The following is a 19,120-nucleotide window of genomic DNA, read 5'->3' on the forward strand; positions in this document are numbered from 1 at the left end:
GCCGGGGCTGTATTTAAGCGTTTTGTAATGAATAATAATCATTACGTCGAATGTTTCCTAGCATTGAACTTTGATAACCTTGTTGAATCAAGGTTTCAACTTTGCAATAATGAAAATAAAGTTTTTAAAATCAATGAATATCTACTTTAAAATATCTCAATCTAAGGCTCAATTGTTTTGACTAGCAAACTGTTCAGTAATGTATAACTGTAACATGATTTTATAACATTGCTTCTGAATTTCTTTTATCTTTACTGTTTTTTTAAATGCGTTAAAGCAACTCTTAATAATTTATAGTGTTTTTCCATCCCATGATATGTCTTTCCCTTTTTCCTTCTTTTTGTCAAGCTATTGTATTGTTCATTCAATGCCAATTACTTGCTTAATTTCAAGCATATTTCAAACTTCAGGTGCACTTCGCAGGGTTCTAATATTTTTCAGAATGTAAATATATTATACAAAACTGAATAATATGAGTATATGAGTCTTCTGCCTCCTGCTCTCTCTCTCTCTCTCTCTCTCTCTCTCTTTCTTTCACCCTTACTTTCTTTCTATGGTTATATCTTATTCTTTCTCTTCATTCCTCTCTCCCTTTTCTCCATATCTACATTATGTACATGTACATGCTCCCCTTTTCTTCTTTTTCCTCTTACTTCTGTCTGATGACATCAAATTGAAGGCTTACTTTAAATCATTTGGTCGTTGCGTCTGGTTGGGTAGTCACGGGACCACCCGACCCGACCCGAGCACCTGATGATTCAGGGTGAGCCAAATTCAACGCTTATAATGAAAGTTGTAATATTCAAGGATCTATTCAGCGTAATTGTGTATGATTGATGTACTATAATAGTTTAATTTCTACATAACGATCGATTCTTGGTTCTTTTTGATTTCCATCTTGATTTGTATATATATCAGTGGCGGATCCAGGGGGTGGCCCGGGGGGTCTGCCCCCCCCCCCCCCTTGAGAAAAAAAATCATGTAAAATCACGTGATTTTTACCTTTTTGGGGGTTGGGCCCCCCCCCCCTGGCGCTCAAGGGGGGGGGGGGTGCAAATTGAAAAAAAAATTGAGGACCAAAAAAAAAATGTGCTCACTACTACCCCCCCCCCCCCCCAACCCCCCCTCTGAGCAACTTTTCGGCCGGCGCGATTTTTCAAATTTTCGGGAGCAAAAAAACAAAAAAGTTGGGCCCCCTCCCCTAAGAAATCCTGGATCCGCGCCTGATATATATAATATATATATATATAAATTCTGTATATTTTATTTCATTTTTGAATATTTGCAGCTCTTGGTCTGCATGTCCAATGTTTTTGTATCCTAATAAAGAGTTTAAATCACCTGATTGTATTCTAAAACACATGTAAAACCAGTCACCAATAATACAGGAAAGAAGGAAGGAAGGAAGGAAAAATCCAATCAAAAGCTGGTGTTGTAAAACTCATAAATTATAGGCTGCTATTTCTAATTTCTTCCATTCTAAAAAAAATGAAAGAAAACCCCATTCATTCAATTATTGATGAAATGGAAATAGGACTTACATGTACAGCACATGTAGGTGACATTTTATACGTAACTAAGAAAGAAAAAATCTTACTGAGTCAAAAACCTAGAGCACTACATGTAGCAGCAGATGAAGAAAATTATACTTCCCATATACACATTGCAGGATACGCATTATTTTGGTGTAATTTCAGATTAATGTTGAATTTAAACCTGGTACCTGGGCTGGGATAAGTTTGTTTGCACACTGTTCTTTAGTATATCAAAGCATTAATATGAAACATATCTAGCTGGCAGTAAATTTATTTTCTTTGTATTCGTCAGACACAAGCTGGTGGATTTTCTTCTCTTCTTTTATTTACATTTTTTGTGTGTTTTTCGTTGTAAGAATGAATAATGGAAATATATTTACTGTACAGATAAATCAAAAAATAATGTATCAGTACAGGAACTAAAACCTAAAGCAAGCACAAAACTGGAGCTTTTTCCTAAAAATCTAACAAGATTATTTTAAGAAAAGATTTTCTAAACTTTAAATCAACACATCTGATATAAAACGTTATCTCTAGATACATTTTTAATATCTATACTGTCTAATCTACATGTACATGTGTACATGATAAGACACCAAGATGCATTAAGAAAAACGAGTTCTATCATGAATTATTTCGACAAGGATATGGCGATGTTTTGACTCAGTTTCAGTGTCCTAGCCATCACATCCAGATTAGGACAAAAGCTGTAAAAAAAAATAATAAAGGGTAAAAACATAGGAAGAACAGTAAGTGGATCTAATAGTAAACAGAAATAGACCTACTTAACATCATTTCCAAACCTAAAAATTGTTCACACGTGTAACCCCCATAAAAATGGTAGTTACTAAAATCATATTTTGTTATTTATTCTTTTTCTATCTCTATCTCTCTCTCTCTCTCTCTCTTTCTCTCTCTTATCTCTCTCTCTCTCTCTCTCTCTCTTTCTTGGAATTCTTTTCATCTCATACTTCCATTCTAAGAAACAAACTCTGCTTTGTGCTCCTTATGCAGTTTAGTGCAATATAGGTTTGTTCTCACCCAGATTATTTTCTTCTCCCAGTTTAAGAACTCTTGCTGGTAGATAACTTATTTGCTAGAGCTTTGACCATCAATAACACTGGACACAGTGTTTGGGATTATATTGTCTCCCACAGAATTCGGTGCCCTTTCCCCTTTGTCTATTCCCTTTAATAGGACCCTCTTTACTTAAGTGGTGTTTGCAGGTAGATTGTGTCCCTTCAGGATGTTGCTACTGTTAATCTCTGTATTCAGGAGAAGTATAGTTTTAAGTGGTTGTACTAAGAAAAGATCTAGACGAGCTTTTAGACCATGCTGTAGAGAGCTGGCTTGGAGTATTGGGTTTAAGACAAAGGATGGGTCGTTTTAGTTAAGGATGCAAGCTTGGTCCTATCACATGATGTTAGGTAACCAATAAGAAGTCTAGTTGGAAGGAAGGGTAATGTGGGTCTGGACAGTTTAATAAAACTTTGAAACTTTAAGTTTCCAGCTCATTCTCTGCCCAGCTGCCATTGCTTCGAACACTGCCCTGTATATATTCAATCTCCATGTTGGAGCATGTGCTACTAAATATATCTGTAGCCTCTACCTGATTTTCTTCTTCAAAATATATATATATATATATATATATATATGTGTATATATACAAAACATATATATCAACTTTACCTTCTTCAAGTTTCTCTAAGTTTTGAGAGAGTTTCCTGTATTATATTTGATTGGGCATTCCATCCAACTTCAACCTTTATGAGTTGCATGGTTATCATCCCAGTTCCTGATTTTATGTTGCAAGCAAGTGTTGGCTCTTTTACTAGGTAAGAACACTATATTTTGCTATGTATGTTTTCATTACTCTGTTGTATGAAGTGTGTGTATATCATGATGATATCTATATTTTGCTTGTATGACTCTGAGTGTAGTTTGAGACTGTAGCATACATTCTATAACTTTTTAATTCAGATGTGTGTTATACAAGATTGATTCTTTCTGCTGATCAAACAATTCAGTTAAATGAGAAGAAAAGATTATTATGGGAGATTATTTTGCAGTTATTATACTGCATAGCATGCGAGCCCTAAAATAGCCCATGCTGAAAGATAATTGGCTTTTATTTAGGGTAATGGCAACTCGTGCTAGAGGTCATTGAACTCTCACTAAATTTGGTGGTTTGAGATACTTGGTTGTAGATAAGATTTACTAACCTTATCTACTGATTTACTGGTAATGTGTACTTGCTGTTCATTATGGTTATGCGCAGCGTGGAGCATTATTATGCATATTCAATTGCTGGACTTTTCCATTAATTGTAAAAGTCAAATGTTATTTTGGCAAATTCTAAATCAAGCGATATGGTCAGGTCAATCAGATAGATCGAGCTATCTATCTGTGGCATCCCTATCGCATTCATTATAGCTCATAATGATATGAATGAAAACTCTACTGAACAGTTGGTGCATTATGCTATCTTCATTGCATGCAATTATTGTGATGTATACGTATTTTATTTATATTTACTAACGTGGTATAAGTACTATTTTGAAAAGGATTGTATCATGTTAATCATGAATTAAACTAAGTTATAAGTATAACTGAGTAAATTAAGTTGAAAGAATCGCATTGATTCTTCCAAAGTTAATTAGATAAATCAAGAGGCAAACTCTCATTCTTTTCTTAATTTAATCTATTGAGGGACGAGCTTGTTATATATATATATATATATATATTAATCTTTCCCTCTCTTAAGGAATGTTTTATTAGAAGAGTTCTGTTTATTATGCTCTTTTACTAGGGTCTTTTAATTGATGAATCTCATCGAGCTTCAAGCTATCGTTCGACCTGTTCTTGTTTTCTGCGTGCTGCGACGTCCTCTTCGACGACACAGAGACGCCGGATATTGATCGACCGCGTATCGCGAGCGAGCTTATGAACATTTAATAATTTGGTCACTTAAATATTTAGATAACAGCTGTTCTAGTTATAAGTTATAATACCTTATAATGTTATAGTTGTAGGATGTGGAAGTTTTGTTTATTTCAATGTTTACTTGATTTGCAGTTGTTATTGACAACGAGCTAATAAAGGCATTGCCAGGTTATTTTGTTAAAACGTAACCTCAAGTGTGATTTCTTTATTTATGGACCTGGGAAATTGTGACATTCGGGTTACATAAATTGGGGGCTTGTCCGGGAGCTAAATTTGCATATATGCATAATTAATATTACTTATTTGATAGATATTTTTATAATTACCTTGTAATTAATTAATATCCTCCGTATATTAAGTTTTAATTGCTACTGTGAGCAATTAGCATTATACTATGTTGAAGGCATTGTAATTATCTTCGTCATTATAGTTAAGAGTTTAAGAGCCAACACTTGCACAAGTTAGTAGAAGCAATGGCAGCGAACAGTTTGAAAGAATTTGGGCAGGAGTGGTGCAAGGAGGAGGGAATAACGGCAGATAATGCCCTCCTACTTGTAACACCAACAACGGCAATGCCTGATGAGGTATTTGCCCTGGCGATTTCTGATCGGTTTCCCACGTTAAGTGGTATACTAAGAAAGAATGAGCCAACTAATAATGAAACATTGATACTCTGTATGTTTGAGGGAGCCACTCCCATTGTAGGTGTGGGGAGGGAAATACATATATCGGTAGATGGAGACACTGTGTGCCAGGTAGTTAGGTTAGAAGAGAGGGACCCATCGAATGGAGGTAGGATAACCATTAAGGCCCTGAAGGATAGTGGGTTGGTAGATGAATGGATGAAAGCTAAGGGGGCCACATTGCTTAAAGAAGAGGTTTCCAAGAAAGAAAATGTTTCCCCTAGCCATAGCCCAGCCACAAATAACTCAGATCGGGAAGTCCCTTCATTGTCTGCGTCATTATCAAAATGTGCGCTTACAATAAATTACAGACAATTGCGCTGTTTCTCAGGAGCGAGGAACCCCGCGCGCGATGAGGACACATATCCTTTGTGGATAGAGCACGTTGAGGGCCAGATGGATGAGTGGTGGGATCTTGGAGACGGCGAGCGCCGAAAGCGCATTCGCGAGGCGCTGCGCCCTCCTGCGTCGAGCATCATTACTGACCTCCGTCGTGAGTTTCCCCAAGCAGACTCATATGAGTACCTCAAGGCTTTAGATTTGGCCTACGGGGATACAAACACTGATGGTGAGCTGTTCGTCAAATTCCATAACACCACACAGCTCGAGGGCGAGCGACCCTCTGAGTATCTTTCTCGCCTGCAGGAGATACTGAGACAGGTAGTGAGGCGTGGAGTAATCAAGCCGGCAGATTCCAATCGGGTAAGATTGAAACGGTTTATTAGGGGCGTCTTGTATAATGAGATGCTCCTGGTCAAGTTACATCTCCGGGATAAATTAATCCACCCTCCTTCATTTCTGCAGTTATTATCCTCTGTAAGGAAGCAGGAGCAAGAAGACTCCATGAAGGCCAGCCTCACTCGGCCGAAACAAACAGTAGACCAAGGTAAGCGTGCCGCTGCACATAACTGTGTGGAGGCCCCAGTTCAAATTTACCAAGCTTCTACCCCCTCTGAATCCACCCCTCCCAAGCAGACTCCTCCCAGGTCGCACGGCAACACATCTGAGGTCATTTGCTTCAAGTGTGGGGAGGTAGGGCATATTAGTAAAATATGCAACAGCCCAGCTGCCCCTGAAATTATCAGCAAGAAGTTAATCCAGTTCATTTCTAGGCAAGCAGGGAAACGCCAAAGGACGCCAGGTAAGGAGAGACCAGGAGTCCACCTAAGTACTGCACCCCAACAAGTATGCGATGTTCCTCCAGGACTGGTTGGGGACAGTATCACCCAGAAGTGCTGGGTGGATGGGATAGAGACTACTTCCCTCATAGATAGCGGCTCTCAGGTCACACTCATTCAAAAGAGCTTATTTGCTAAGCTAGATCGAGAGTTGCATCCCATGAGGGATCTAGTGCTCTATCATGGCGGTGACGGAACTCTACCTTACTTAGGCTATGCCTATGTTAATATTGGATTTGAGAAGACCTTTAGCGGGACAGGAACCCAGTTCAGTACTCTAGCCCTAGTAGTGCCGGATGCTCAGCATCAAAGAACCCATTCAGTGGTTATAGGGACAAATTCCGGTCTTTTCCGAAATTGCTTTGAGTCCTGTAAGAGGTTAGCTGGGGTTCGATTTGCACAAACTTTGCAAATCAGTCCTGTGTGTAAGGATATCTATTCTTCTCTCTCTAAGAAACAGACACTCCCCGCCGACGGTAAACTCGGCACCATCAGATCAAGAAAGAAACATGAAATTCATATTCCACCTCATAGCAGTCATACCATAATAGGTCAATGTAGAAACACACTCCGGGCACCAGCGACTGCGGTCATTGAGTCCCATTCCCCAACTAGGTTAGCAAAGGGCTTAGAAGTGATACCCTCGGTAGTTGAAGTCCCTGGGGAAGCCTTTTGTAAGGTCGAAGTTCTACTTGTCAATAAGAGCTCAAAGCAAATCACCATCCCTGGGAACTGCCCACTGGCTGATCTATTCATCCCAGAGTGGTGCCGCCAACCTCCCAATCAGGGCTCTACTAATGCCATCCATGCATCATCTTCTGCTACCAGCGCAGAAATGGACACCACCATTCCACATGATATTGATGTTGCGGACCTCCCTATCAGTTGGGGCCCCATAACCCCTGAATGGAAGGAACGCCTTCTACATCAGTGTAGGCGGAGGAAAACTGTGTTCTCCAGGCATGACTTTGACCTGGGATGTTCTGCCTATGCTGAGCATCAGATCAACGTCAATGACAGCACTCCATTCAGGGAGAGATCTAGGAGGGTAGCCCCTTCAGACTTGAAGGATCTGCAACAGCATCTGCAGCAGCTACTTGATCACAAGGTAATCAAAGAGTCGCGAAGCCCATACGCTTCTCCAATTGTTCTTGTTCGCAAGAAGAATGGGAGTTTGAGAATGTGCGTAGACTACCGCACCCTCAATTCGCGCACGATTCCTGACCAGTATGCAGTTCCTCTGATTCAGGAGGCAATTGACTGCCTAAATGGAAATAAATGGTTCTCGGTGATAGACCTGAAGTCAGGATTTTATCAGATCCCCATGCGTGAAGAGGACAAAGAAAAGACAGCTTTCATCTGTCCTCTGGGCTTCTACCAGTTCGAGCGCATGCCCCAGGGTGTAAAAGGGGCACCGGCCACTTTCCAACGTTTGATGGAGAAGTGCATGTCAGGTTTAAACATGATGGAGGTACTTGTGTACATGGACGACCTCATTATTTTCTCTAAGACGCTGGAAGAGATGGAGGAGCGCCTGGGTAGAGTGCTTGATCGGATGCATGAATTTGGATTGAAGGCATCCCCTGAGAAGTGTCAATTCTGTTGTGAGTCGGTCAAGTATCTAGGTCATGTAGTCTCGGCAGAGGGAGTGCAGACAGACCCAGACAAGGTAGCAGACCTCGCAACGTGGCCTAGACCAGAAACTATCAGGCAAGTAAAGTCTTTCTTAGGATTTGCAGGATACTATCGGCGATTCATCAAGGACTACTCCAAGATATCACGCCCACTGAATGCTCTCACTATTGGGTGTGTATACCCAAAGAAGAGAGGGCAGCCACCTCCCAAGAGGCAGCCTGACCCTAATGCTAGACGAGCTAATGATTCCATTAGTGACCTCTGGACAAGTGAGTGTGAGGATGCGTTCCAAACACTCAAGAAACTACTTGTTTCTGCCCCAGTGCTTGCCTTCGCAGACCTGTCACAACCCTTTGTTTTGCATGTTGATGCAAGTCGTGATGGTCTGGGTGGTGTCCTATACCAGGAGCATGAAGGCAAGCTCCGCCCGGTTGCATACGGCAGCCGGGGATTATCAGCAAGTGAGAAGAACTATCCAGCCCACAAGCTGGAGTTCTTAGCCCTTAAGTGGGCAGTTACAGACAAGTTCCGTGATTATCTGTATGGAGCTAAGGGTACGCGGATTATGACAGATAATAATCCGCTAACATATATACTAAGCTCAGCCAAACTCGACGCCACAGGCCATCGGTGGTTGGCTGCACTCTCATGTTTCGATTTCTCTATCCACTATAAGCCAGGTAAGGCAAATATTGAAGCCGACGCACTGTCTCGCAAGCCTCAAAACCCTGCCTTAGACGAGGAATACGAACAGCGCCAAAAGTGGAAGCTGAGTGACCTGGAGGCACGGCTCAGGGATGACGCCGATGTAATCTGCCCCCAGGAAGCCATCAGTGCCCTGTACCAGCGATACGAGGCTCTTCCCAAGACGGAAGTATGTACCACGCCTCGGGTCACCCATAAGCATGGACCTATGATAGAGACCCTTTGTGCTAGTGCCGAGTCCATTCCCAGTCTGTATGCAAAAGGCTCAGACCTGAACAAGGTAGACTGGTCTCAGGCACAAAAAGCAGACCAAATCGTGAACCTGGTCCGGAGTCATGTGGAGCAAGGTAAGAAGCCTTCATCGTTGGATGGTGTACATCATGATGCTAAGCTCATGCTCCGTGAATTTGATAGGCTCGTGCTGAGGCAAGGCATCCTCTATAGGTCTTTCTTAGATTCTCTCGGGAAGACTCATTACCAGCTCGTCTTGCCCTCAAGTAGCCGGAGGCAAGCTATGAGAGGCATTCATGATGAGGTGGGTCATCTCGGCATCGAGAGGTCGATAGCCTTTGCTAGGGACAGGTTCTACTGGCCCAAGATGAGTGCCGAAATAACAGAGTGGGTGAAGCACTGTCCCCGTTGCGTGGCAAGAAAATCACATCAGCACCCATCAGCACCACTGGTTAGTATCAAGACAACGAGTCCGTTGGAGCTGGTCTGCATGGACTTTCTGTCCTTAGAGCCAGACCGCTCTAACAAAAAGTCAATACTAGTGGTAACTGACCACTACACTCGCTATGCGCAAGCTTTCCCAACAAAAGACCAAACCGCTAAGACTGTGGCTAAGGTCTTATGGGAGAACTTTTTCGTACATTATGGCCTGCCTCAACGCCTTCACTCCGATCAAGGCAGAGACTTTGAGAGCAAAGTCATATATGAACTGACCAGGCTCCTTGGAGTCCAAAAGTCAAGGACCACCCCATATCATCCTCAAGGTGACCCCCAACCCGAAAGGTTCAACCGAACTTTACTAGGTATGCTAGGGACCCTTGAGGAAGAGAAGAAACAAAACTGGAGCAAGTACGTAAGTGCATTAGTGCATGCGTACAATTGCTCAAAGCATGATAGCACTGGTTTTTCCCCATACCTGTTGATGTTTGGTAGGGAAGCTAGACTGCCTGTTGATTTGCGCTTTGGCACGAGTCCGGACAACCATAGTGGCACGGATCACGTTCAGTATGTCCAGGGACTTCGTGAACAACTCGCTCGTGCTTACAAGCTTGCATCTGAGGCGTCAGACAAGTCGGCCGAGGCCAACAAGAGAAGGTACGATGCTAAGGTGCGAGAAAATGATCTCCAGACAGGAGACAGAGTGCTTGTGAGAAATGTCGGTCTGACTGGCAAGCACAAGCTAGCCGACAAGTGGTTTCGAGAGCCACAAATTGTTGTACGGCGTATCAATCCAGACATGCCTGTTTATAAGGTGAAGCCGGAGAATGGAGAAGGTCGAGAACGAACCCTCCATAGAAATCTCCTCCTACCAATTGAGTATTTTAATGAGACCGTTTCCCCCATTGTGCAAAGAGTCCGTAAAGGTCCATCACATCGGACTAGATCCAAACAGGTTCTAGCCGCCGAACCGAGTCACTCAAGTGATGAATCTGCCTCGGATGATGAGAGTGTCGCTCTACTTTTCCCAGAGATGCCAAACTCCCAAGCCCATACCCTACCTGCCCCTGGCCTCCGTGTGGATGCCCCTGAGTTTGTCCCAGATAGGGTAAGGCCTATTCCTGAGATCCCATCTCCAATTATAGTGGAAGATGGAAGTGATGAAGGAAGTATCCAAGATGGCAGTCCTGCAGTAAGTATGATCGAAAGTGATGAAGAAGTCTTATTTCCCTTGAATGAAGCTCCTGAACTGATAGAGCCCCAGCAGAGGGCCGAAGAGGTAGGTTACGGGGACCAGATTCTGAGGAGGGAGAATACTGATGGCGAAGAAATGGGTGCTGATCCCGTCGACCAAATAGGTAATGTATCTCTTGAGAATACTTTTGTTTCTAGCGATGTACCTGGTGTCTTACCAGGCACCGAACCTAGTGCTACAGACGCAGATTCTGAGCCGCAATCCATCCGACGCTCAACTCGCTCTTCCAAGCCGCCGCAGCGCATGGTATATCATGATTTGGGCGATCCTACGACACGATCGGCTACCTCCTCTGGGTTATTTGCTAGGTTAAGGCTGAAGATTTTTGGATTTTAATTGGACTAACTTTTACCTTTTAGTTATGTTCACGGAGTGAACAGGGTTTGAGGAGGGAGGATGTAACCCCCATAAAAATGGTAGTTACTAAAATCATATTTTGTTATTTATTCTTTTTCTATCTCTATCTCTCTCTCTCTCTCTCTCTTTCTCTCTCTTATCTCTCTCTCTCTCTCTCTCTCTCTTTCTTGGAATTCTTTTCATCTCATACTTCCATTCTAAGAAACAAACTCTGCTTTGTGCTCCTTATGCAGTTTAGTGCAATATAGGTTTGTTCTCACCCAGATTATTTTCTTCTCCCAGTTTAAGAACTCTTGCTGGTAGATAACTTATTTGCTAGAGCTTTGACCATCAATAACACTGGACACAGTGTTTGGGATTATATTGTCTCCCACAGAATTCGGTGCCCTTTCCCCTTTGTCTATTCCCTTTAATAGGACCCTCTTTACTTAAGTGGTGTTTGCAGGTAGATTGTGTCCCTTCAGGATGTTGCTACTGTTAATCTCTGTATTCAGGAGAAGTATAGTTTTAAGTGGTTGTACTAAGAAAAGATCTAGACGAGCTTTTAGACCATGCTGTAGAGAGCTGGCTTGGAGTATTGGGTTTAAGACAAAGGATGGGTCGTTTTAGTTAAGGATGCAAGCTTGGTCCTATCACATGATGTTAGGTAACCAATAAGAAGTCTAGTTGGAAGGAAGGGTAATGTGGGTCTGGACAGTTTAATAAAACTTTGAAACTTTAAGTTTCCAGCTCATTCTCTGCCCAGCTGCCATTGCTTCGAACACTGCCCTGTATATATTCAATCTCCATGTTGGAGCATGTGCTACTAAATATATCTGTAGCCTCTACCTGATTTTCTTCTTCAAAATATATATATATATATATATATATATATATGTGTATATATACAAAACATATATATCAACTTTACCTTCTTCAAGTTTCTCTAAGTTTTGAGAGAGTTTCCTGTATTATATTTGATTGGGCATTCCATCCAACTTCAACCTTTATGAGTTGCATGGTTATCATCCCAGTTCCTGATTTTATGTTGCAAGCAAGTGTTGGCTCTTTTACTAGGTAAGAACACTATATTTTGCTATGTATGTTTTCATTACTCTGTTGTATGAAGTGTGTGTATATCATGATGATATCTATATTTTGCTTGTATGACTCTGAGTGTAGTTTGAGACTGTAGCATACATTCTATAACTTTTTAATTCAGATGTGTGTTATACAAGATTGATTCTTTCTGCTGATCAAACAATTCAGTTAAATGAGAAGAAAAGATTATTATGGGAGATTATTTTGCAGTTATTATACTGCATAGCATGCGAGCCCTAAAATAGCCCATGCTGAAAGATAATTGGCTTTTATTTAGGGTAATGGCAACTCGTGCTAGAGGTCATTGAACTCTCACTAAATTTGGTGGTTTGAGATACTTGGTTGTAGATAAGATTTACTAACCTTATCTACTGATTTACTGGTAATGTGTACTTGCTGTTCATTATGGTTATGCGCAGCGTGGAGCATTATTATGCATATTCAATTGCTGGACTTTTCCATTAATTGTAAAAGTCAAATGTTATTTTGGCAAATTCTAAATCAAGCGATATGGTCAGGTCAATCAGATAGATCGAGCTATCTATCTGTGGCATCCCTATCGCATTCATTATAGCTCATAATGATATGAATGAAAACTCTACTGAACAGTTGGTGCATTATGCTATCTTCATTGCATGCAATTATTGTGATGTATACGTATTTTATTTATATTTACTAACGTGGTATAAGTACTATTTTGAAAAGGATTGTATCATGTTAATCATGAATTAAACTAAGTTATAAGTATAACTGAGTAAATTAAGTTGAAAGAATCGCATTGATTCTTCCAAAGTTAATTAGATAAATCAAGAGGCAAACTCTCATTCTTTTCTTAATTTAATCTATTGAGGGACGAGCTTGTTATATATATATATATATATATATTAATCTTTCCCTCTCTTAAGGAATGTTTTATTAGAAGAGTTCTGTTTATTATGCTCTTTTACTAGGGTCTTTTAATTGATGAATCTCATCGAGCTTCAAGCTATCGTTCGACCTGTTCTTGTTTTCTGCGTGCTGCGACGTCCTCTTCGACGACACAGAGACGCCGGATATTGATCGACCGCGTATCGCGAGCGAGCTTATGAACATTTAATAATTTGGTCACTTAAATATTTAGATAACAGCTGTTCTAGTTATAAGTTATAATACCTTATAATGTTATAGTTGTAGGATGTGGAAGTTTTGTTTATTTCAATGTTTACTTGATTTGCAGTTGTTATTGACAACGAGCTAATAAAGGCATTGCCAGGTTATTTTGTTAAAACGTAACCTCAAGTGTGATTTCTTTATTTATGGACCTGGGAAATTGTGACATTCGGGTTACACACGTGACTTGGAAAACCCACTTAAAAGATAAAAGGCCATGGCAGATAAAATAAAAGAAGCCAAGTGTTCTTTACATTTCTGTATCTAATAAGCATGTTTACATAATCAGGGGTTTATATTGTGTATAGCTACATTTCTTTCATCTCTGAAGGTTATACAAGGAAACCTTACTATTGAATCTTGCTATTAATAGGGACTTTTAGATTTACGTGGACTGATACGTGTGACGTCCATTCAAGGCAGTGCTTTAAAAGGACGTCGATCGTAGCAATCCACGTTGTCGTTATGCAAATCTAAAAGTCCCTATTAACTAGTAGTGAAATCTGACTGAAGAAAATAAAGTATATGTGGGCAGTGGTCACACCAAAACTTTTATGTGCTTTAATGTTTTTTAATCTTAATATATATCATTTTCAGAGAACTACAACAGTACAAACTCACTATTTCATTTGGTAAGGCGGTATTGTTCTTTAATGGTACTTAAATCTGTTCATATTTGTGTACATATATATTTAGAACTATCAAAAGAGGAGAGGCTACAGATTAGTTTTGTATTTCAACCAGTCTATTTTGAAGTCAGGTAATTCGAGGTTGGTAAAATGCAAAATTACCCCAAATCTAACCATTATATTTTCTTTGAATTCTTTCAATTCCCTCTAAAATATCCCAAATTTCTCTTTGTTACTGTTAGAATCTCATACGATTACATGCATCTCTACATCATGAACATGTAGGATTGAATGTAAACAATTGTGTAAGAACTTTATTGATTACCTGCCCCTTGTAAAGATAAAAGAAATAAAAGATAACACTTACAAGTCTTCTGCAGTTACTCCTAGGGTAATCAAGAGATAGATCAACCAGAGCCCCTTTGTGAAGAAAATAAAACAACTCAATTATCAATTACATAGCACATTACATTATTTTGATAATAAAGAAGATTTCACAAATAGCCTTCTGGCTTTTTAAGTATCAATCAAAACGTGTTCAATACCCAAAAACTTCATTCATATTATGTTCGGAACAGGAAATTCTAGAATAAAGGGATGGAGTTTAGGTTTCATTTTTAGGTTAGGCACAATTTATGATAATCAACTACCTCTTAGATTTAGAAATCAAGGAAGTTCTTGATCCATTCTCGGGTTTTGGCAACATTGAAATGTTACAGAAAACAGTAAGGAAGTGCTAACCACAGATTGTTGGGCATGTATTTTTTAGAAGAAGCCGGATCACCTGATTTACTTTCAATTTCAATGGAGGCAAAAATAATATAAAAAATAACCGATTATCAACGATAATAATTATGTAAAGAATAATGTAAAGAATAAAATTAATGGCTGAAGTCACACAATTTTGTCTTCAAATTTCTTAAACAAGTATTCAACCATGAAAATTGTGGTCTAAAGGTCATCAAGTATTTAACCCTTAACTTTTTTTGGGGGGGGGGGGCAGGGGGCATGTTAACCATTGCCCCATCCCATCATGACTGAACTAGACTTTACTACATGGATGCCACACAGTTTGTTGGCATCACAGGAAGAAGATAACACAATGGTTCCTTTTTTCTCCCTGAGTGTATTGATAATGGAACATTAGGCATGCAGTCTATGAGATCAACCTCTACAATTTAGAATTTCAGAAAATAGAATACAATCTTCTTAATCAAAATATAGACCAATAATCACAAGTGTTGGATTAGCTACCTACTGAGCAGAAAACGTGAATATATATGGCATCCGCATAAAGCTCATCCTGTTATATTACAGTCACTCTCTTCATCTTTAGATATTGACACTATATCGAAATTATTTCAACTTTCTGCTATGTACAAGTGTAGTTGTATTACGTCTACGAACTCTGCATATTAAATATAACACCTTCTTTTCTTTGAATTAATTGATTTAAAATTCAAATTATATATTCTAGATCGAATGCTAACAATAATGGGTGCTATCACAATGAAAAGATGAGCATCATTTTAAGCATTCTACATTCTATATCCATGTTTCAAATAATGCAAAAGATGCTATGTTTGTATGGATTTGTTGTCCCTTTTAAATGTTTTACACAATTTACTCTCCCAGCTCTTTCTATAGATCTGTGTGCCTTTTATTCTCTCTTTCTTTCTTTTTTCTTTCTTTCTCTCTCTCTGTCTCTTTGTCTCTCTCCTTCTCTAGCTGTCTCCCCCCTCTCTCTCTCTGCCTCTATCTATCAGTCTGTCTGTCTCTCTCTCTCTCTCTCTCTCTTGATTGATTACATACAATTCAAGAGTCCATTGCAGTTTAGCATTATCACCACTGCACTGATACAGCACTGAGTCACGGGTCTATTTAAAACTCAAGACTTCATGGCAATGAATTTTTCCACAACAAGGCACGTGACGGCAACAATGTAGGCCTTTCGCTGTTCATTGGGCAATAAATTCTCAAAAAATTATGACTCACATACATACGATACATGTATATTTGTATACAAATCAGGAAAATGTTTGATTACAAACTTTTATGTATCCAGTAATTAATTCTATCATGTTCAAGTTTTAACTCATTGTCTACAGGTACTGAGTGGTCCCAGGGTTAATTAAGCCTATGGGAATGACAGGATTCAGTAATCAATGAGTTTTAAGAAGCCAGCAGTTTTACAATATTTGACCTACAAAATTATTTGATCCCTCCCCTTTCCCCTCCCCCCCCCCAAAAAAAAAAAAAAAATCTCACTCTCTCTCTCTCTCTAAACATGTACATGTATCTTAACTTTTCACATATTTTCTTTATTTTCCTCTTCTTCTACTGGTCACTAAGATTGGTAAAAAGCTAAAAAAAAATTGATAATCAGCTTTTACATAGTTATTGTTTGCTATTGTGTTATTCAGTTCCATTCATTTAATAATCTTTGTTGACATACATGTAACATATATATTTTTTTTATTTGAGCAGAGGTCTTTAAAAAAAATGATGTGGTAATAAGATGACGTTGAAAGACAAAAGAAACCAAGTGTTTGTATTAAATTGAATTGCATAAAAGTTGAAAATGCAGAGAAAAATCTGGTGAAAGTTGGTAGAAAATAATGGGACATTAAAATAGGAAGCTTATATTTGTTGTTGTTGAGATTATGAAATCTGTGTGATGCTCAAACTGGCATGTGCAGAATAAAACCTAGAAAAGAGGTAAATTAGTGATTTTGTTAGTATGATCAAATTGGACATTATATTACATTTCCATGTAATCAAAACTTTTTCATTGGTCAGCATATATTATTAAAACTTCCACATCTATTTCAGTGATTTTGTTCTGCTTTCTTTCAGAGGAATTTGTGTGGGTGTGTCTTAGATGAGATAAATATTGCTACGATTCTCAGAATACTGATTTATAACTTCAAAGGCTAAGATATCTCACTGAGATGAAATGACAGATTTTACTAAAAATAAATTGAATCTCAGAATACCATACCAGTGGGATATTTCACAAAGATTCTAAGCCGATCTTAAGTCTAAGTTGGACTTCAACATTATGGAGAGCCTATTATTGTAGCCTTATAATGAAGTATATATTCAAAAGCAAAAATTCAAGTATTTAAGACTATTGATAAATTCCACATCAAGAACATGAAATCTCCCATGATAATAGAACATATGAATGATTTGAATCGACATGTTATGCCTAAGCTTTTAGAATGACTTTTACAAACTATTTTCAAGGATGCTAACGGCTTTCCATAATTGATAAGTCCAACTTAGAGATAAGTTCAACTTAGGATCTTTGTGAAACACGCCCCAGGTATATCATTTAGGAACTTACAAGGCAAAGAAATCCAAGAGGTCGTACATCTGGGAAGGAGCAGTAGATCACCTTGAGATAGTTGACAAAACCATCTGAATTCTGACAATCATCAGCTTTCCGGATGAAATCACATTTATCCGCTGAAGAAGTGAGTTTGTGGTAATCCTCACACTGCAGAATAAAAACATAACAATTATTCATATTACCATCCGAGTCTATTTATTAAACACTACAGAGAACTGCACTCTTTATTCCAACTATGAATCTACTAACTATAACATTTAGTAGAGCAATAAAACAACATATTTTGAAGAAGCTAACATTTAGTTTGATAAGTTTATTGAATAAAAATTGGGTAACACTGTTGAAATATTTGTATTATTATGCTGTTTTTGTTTTATTCTGGATATTTTGTTGTTTTGTCTTTTGACTTGATCACTTTGTGTTTGTAACTATTTGTGTTTGTTCCTTTTGACTGTTAATTCTATTTTTAATTATAAATTATTAGGTAAATAGATCTAGCTTGAATAACCAAATTCCACGTGAACATAAAATGAATCTTACAGGTGTGTCAAGGCCAGGAGTAGCAGGTACAGGTGTCGTCACATTGAACTGGAGACCGGTCAATTGAGAATCCCCTGCAATACGCGAACTCGGCAAAAGGAAGGAGACGTCTCCTCTCGAGTCACCCTGAACTTCTCCGGTAGGAGAGCTGAGCACTCCGCCCAGAAATGCGAACAGTATAAGTCGGTGGTACATCGCACAAAAACTGTTTCTCTTATCTGATATGCTCCTTTGCACGAGCTAGTCATTCAGAAATATTTGCAGCACATGACTTATTCCATGCCAATGTAATGACTTGCTGTATTATCTGAAACTGAGAATGATTTCCAGGCATTGGTGTCGATCCTGGAGGGGGGGGGGGGGGTGGGGGATATATCCCCCCCCCCCCCGATATTTCAGGTGGGGGGAATGGCCTGTACAATCATCCCCCCTCCCCCCCCCCAATAATTCACCATAAAAAATAAAAAATAAATGAAGAGAAAAATTAATGATGAGAGTCCGATGAGAGTAGTTAATGGTTATTACTCGCAAGATGACAATCAATATACACATTTTGCTATCTCATTTTCATAATACAAACATAGACCCTATATACGAAGTAAATAAGACAACCGTATATGAGACAAGAATAAATTGAATTCTCGCTCACACGGCTTCATCAGGCTTCATCAAAAGCAACGAGCTAAATGTTAAGCGCGAAGCACAAAAGTAGCAATCTGCAATGCACATCAGACAATCCTGGACAGTGTAAACATAGATGAACTCTGTGACGATTTCGTGATGAGATCGGAGACAAGGAGAAATATTTTCGGACATTAGTATGACTTATAAAATAGTTCACTAGTTGTTATGTTGTTTCCGTTCACCCTTTTTAAAATTCACGTCATCGTATCTTTATTTTATTTTTTTCACTCATTTTATTTCCTGATATTTCCTAAAACATTTTTCATTTTTGGAGAAAGATTATTATGTACCAACTTATTTGTGACACAATTTATTTTCAGTGGGGAAACTGAATTCAGACAAGGATTAATATAGAGAACAGTACAACGAATCGTCTTCTTTCTCTAATAATTTAGCGAACAGGGCAAAGCTGTTAGGGGGCAACTGAATTCAGACGTGGATTAAGAGTAATAATCAAATGAAACGTCAAAGTACACGATACAACTAATCGTCTTCTTTTACTTATAAGTTAAGGAAACGTGAAAGCTTCCGCGCTACGCGCGGAATGGGCGAAAATGAATACAGACAAGGATTAAGAGTAATAATTTATTGAAACATTAAAGCTTCCGGGGAGAAACTGAATTCATGAAGGACACGATACAACAAATCGTCTCCTTTCTCTAATAATGTAATAAAATGTGAAAGCTTCCGCGCTTCGCGCAGGAATGGGCAAAAATGAATTCA

At 39.0% G+C, this 19,120-nt stretch overlaps 2 protein-coding genes across 3 annotated transcripts; one reads left to right on the forward strand and one right to left on the reverse strand.

The window, feature by feature from the left end:
- Positions 1-1,842: 1,842 nt before the first annotated feature.
- Positions 1,843-17,908, reverse strand: LOC115926447 (mitochondrial sodium/calcium exchanger protein-like). The gene is made up of 4 exons (XM_030991164.1): positions 17,714-17,908; positions 17,168-17,320; positions 14,186-14,238; positions 1,843-2,242 (listed from the first exon to the last, which is right to left on the reverse strand). Exons 1-4 carry the CDS (start codon positions 17,906-17,908, stop codon positions 2,167-2,169), a joined length of 477 nt encoding a protein of 158 aa, XP_030847024.1. The 3' UTR covers positions 1,843-2,166.
- Positions 3,197-13,312, forward strand: LOC115926774. 2 transcript variants are annotated; one of them, XR_004065259.1, is made up of 2 exons: positions 3,197-12,016; positions 12,991-13,312. XR_004065259.1 is itself a non-coding variant. In XM_030992057.1 (2 exons), exon 2 carries the CDS (start codon positions 4,952-4,954, stop codon positions 10,937-10,939), a length of 5,988 nt encoding a protein of 1,995 aa, XP_030847917.1. In that variant the 5' UTR covers positions 3,197-3,370; positions 4,345-4,951; the 3' UTR covers positions 10,940-13,312. The 2 variants fall into 2 exon arrangements, 1 of the variants encoding a protein (XP_030847917.1); XM_030992057.1 differs by having other exon boundaries at positions 3,197-3,370; positions 4,345-13,312.
- Positions 17,909-19,120: the final 1,212 nt, after the last annotated feature.

The sequence above is a fragment of the Strongylocentrotus purpuratus genome, unplaced genomic scaffold, assembly GCF_000002235.5.
Source record: "Strongylocentrotus purpuratus isolate Spur 01 unplaced genomic scaffold, Spur_5.0 spur5_scaffold_2, whole genome shotgun sequence".
NCBI classification, from domain to species: domain Eukaryota; kingdom Metazoa; phylum Echinodermata; class Echinoidea; order Camarodonta; family Strongylocentrotidae; genus Strongylocentrotus; species Strongylocentrotus purpuratus.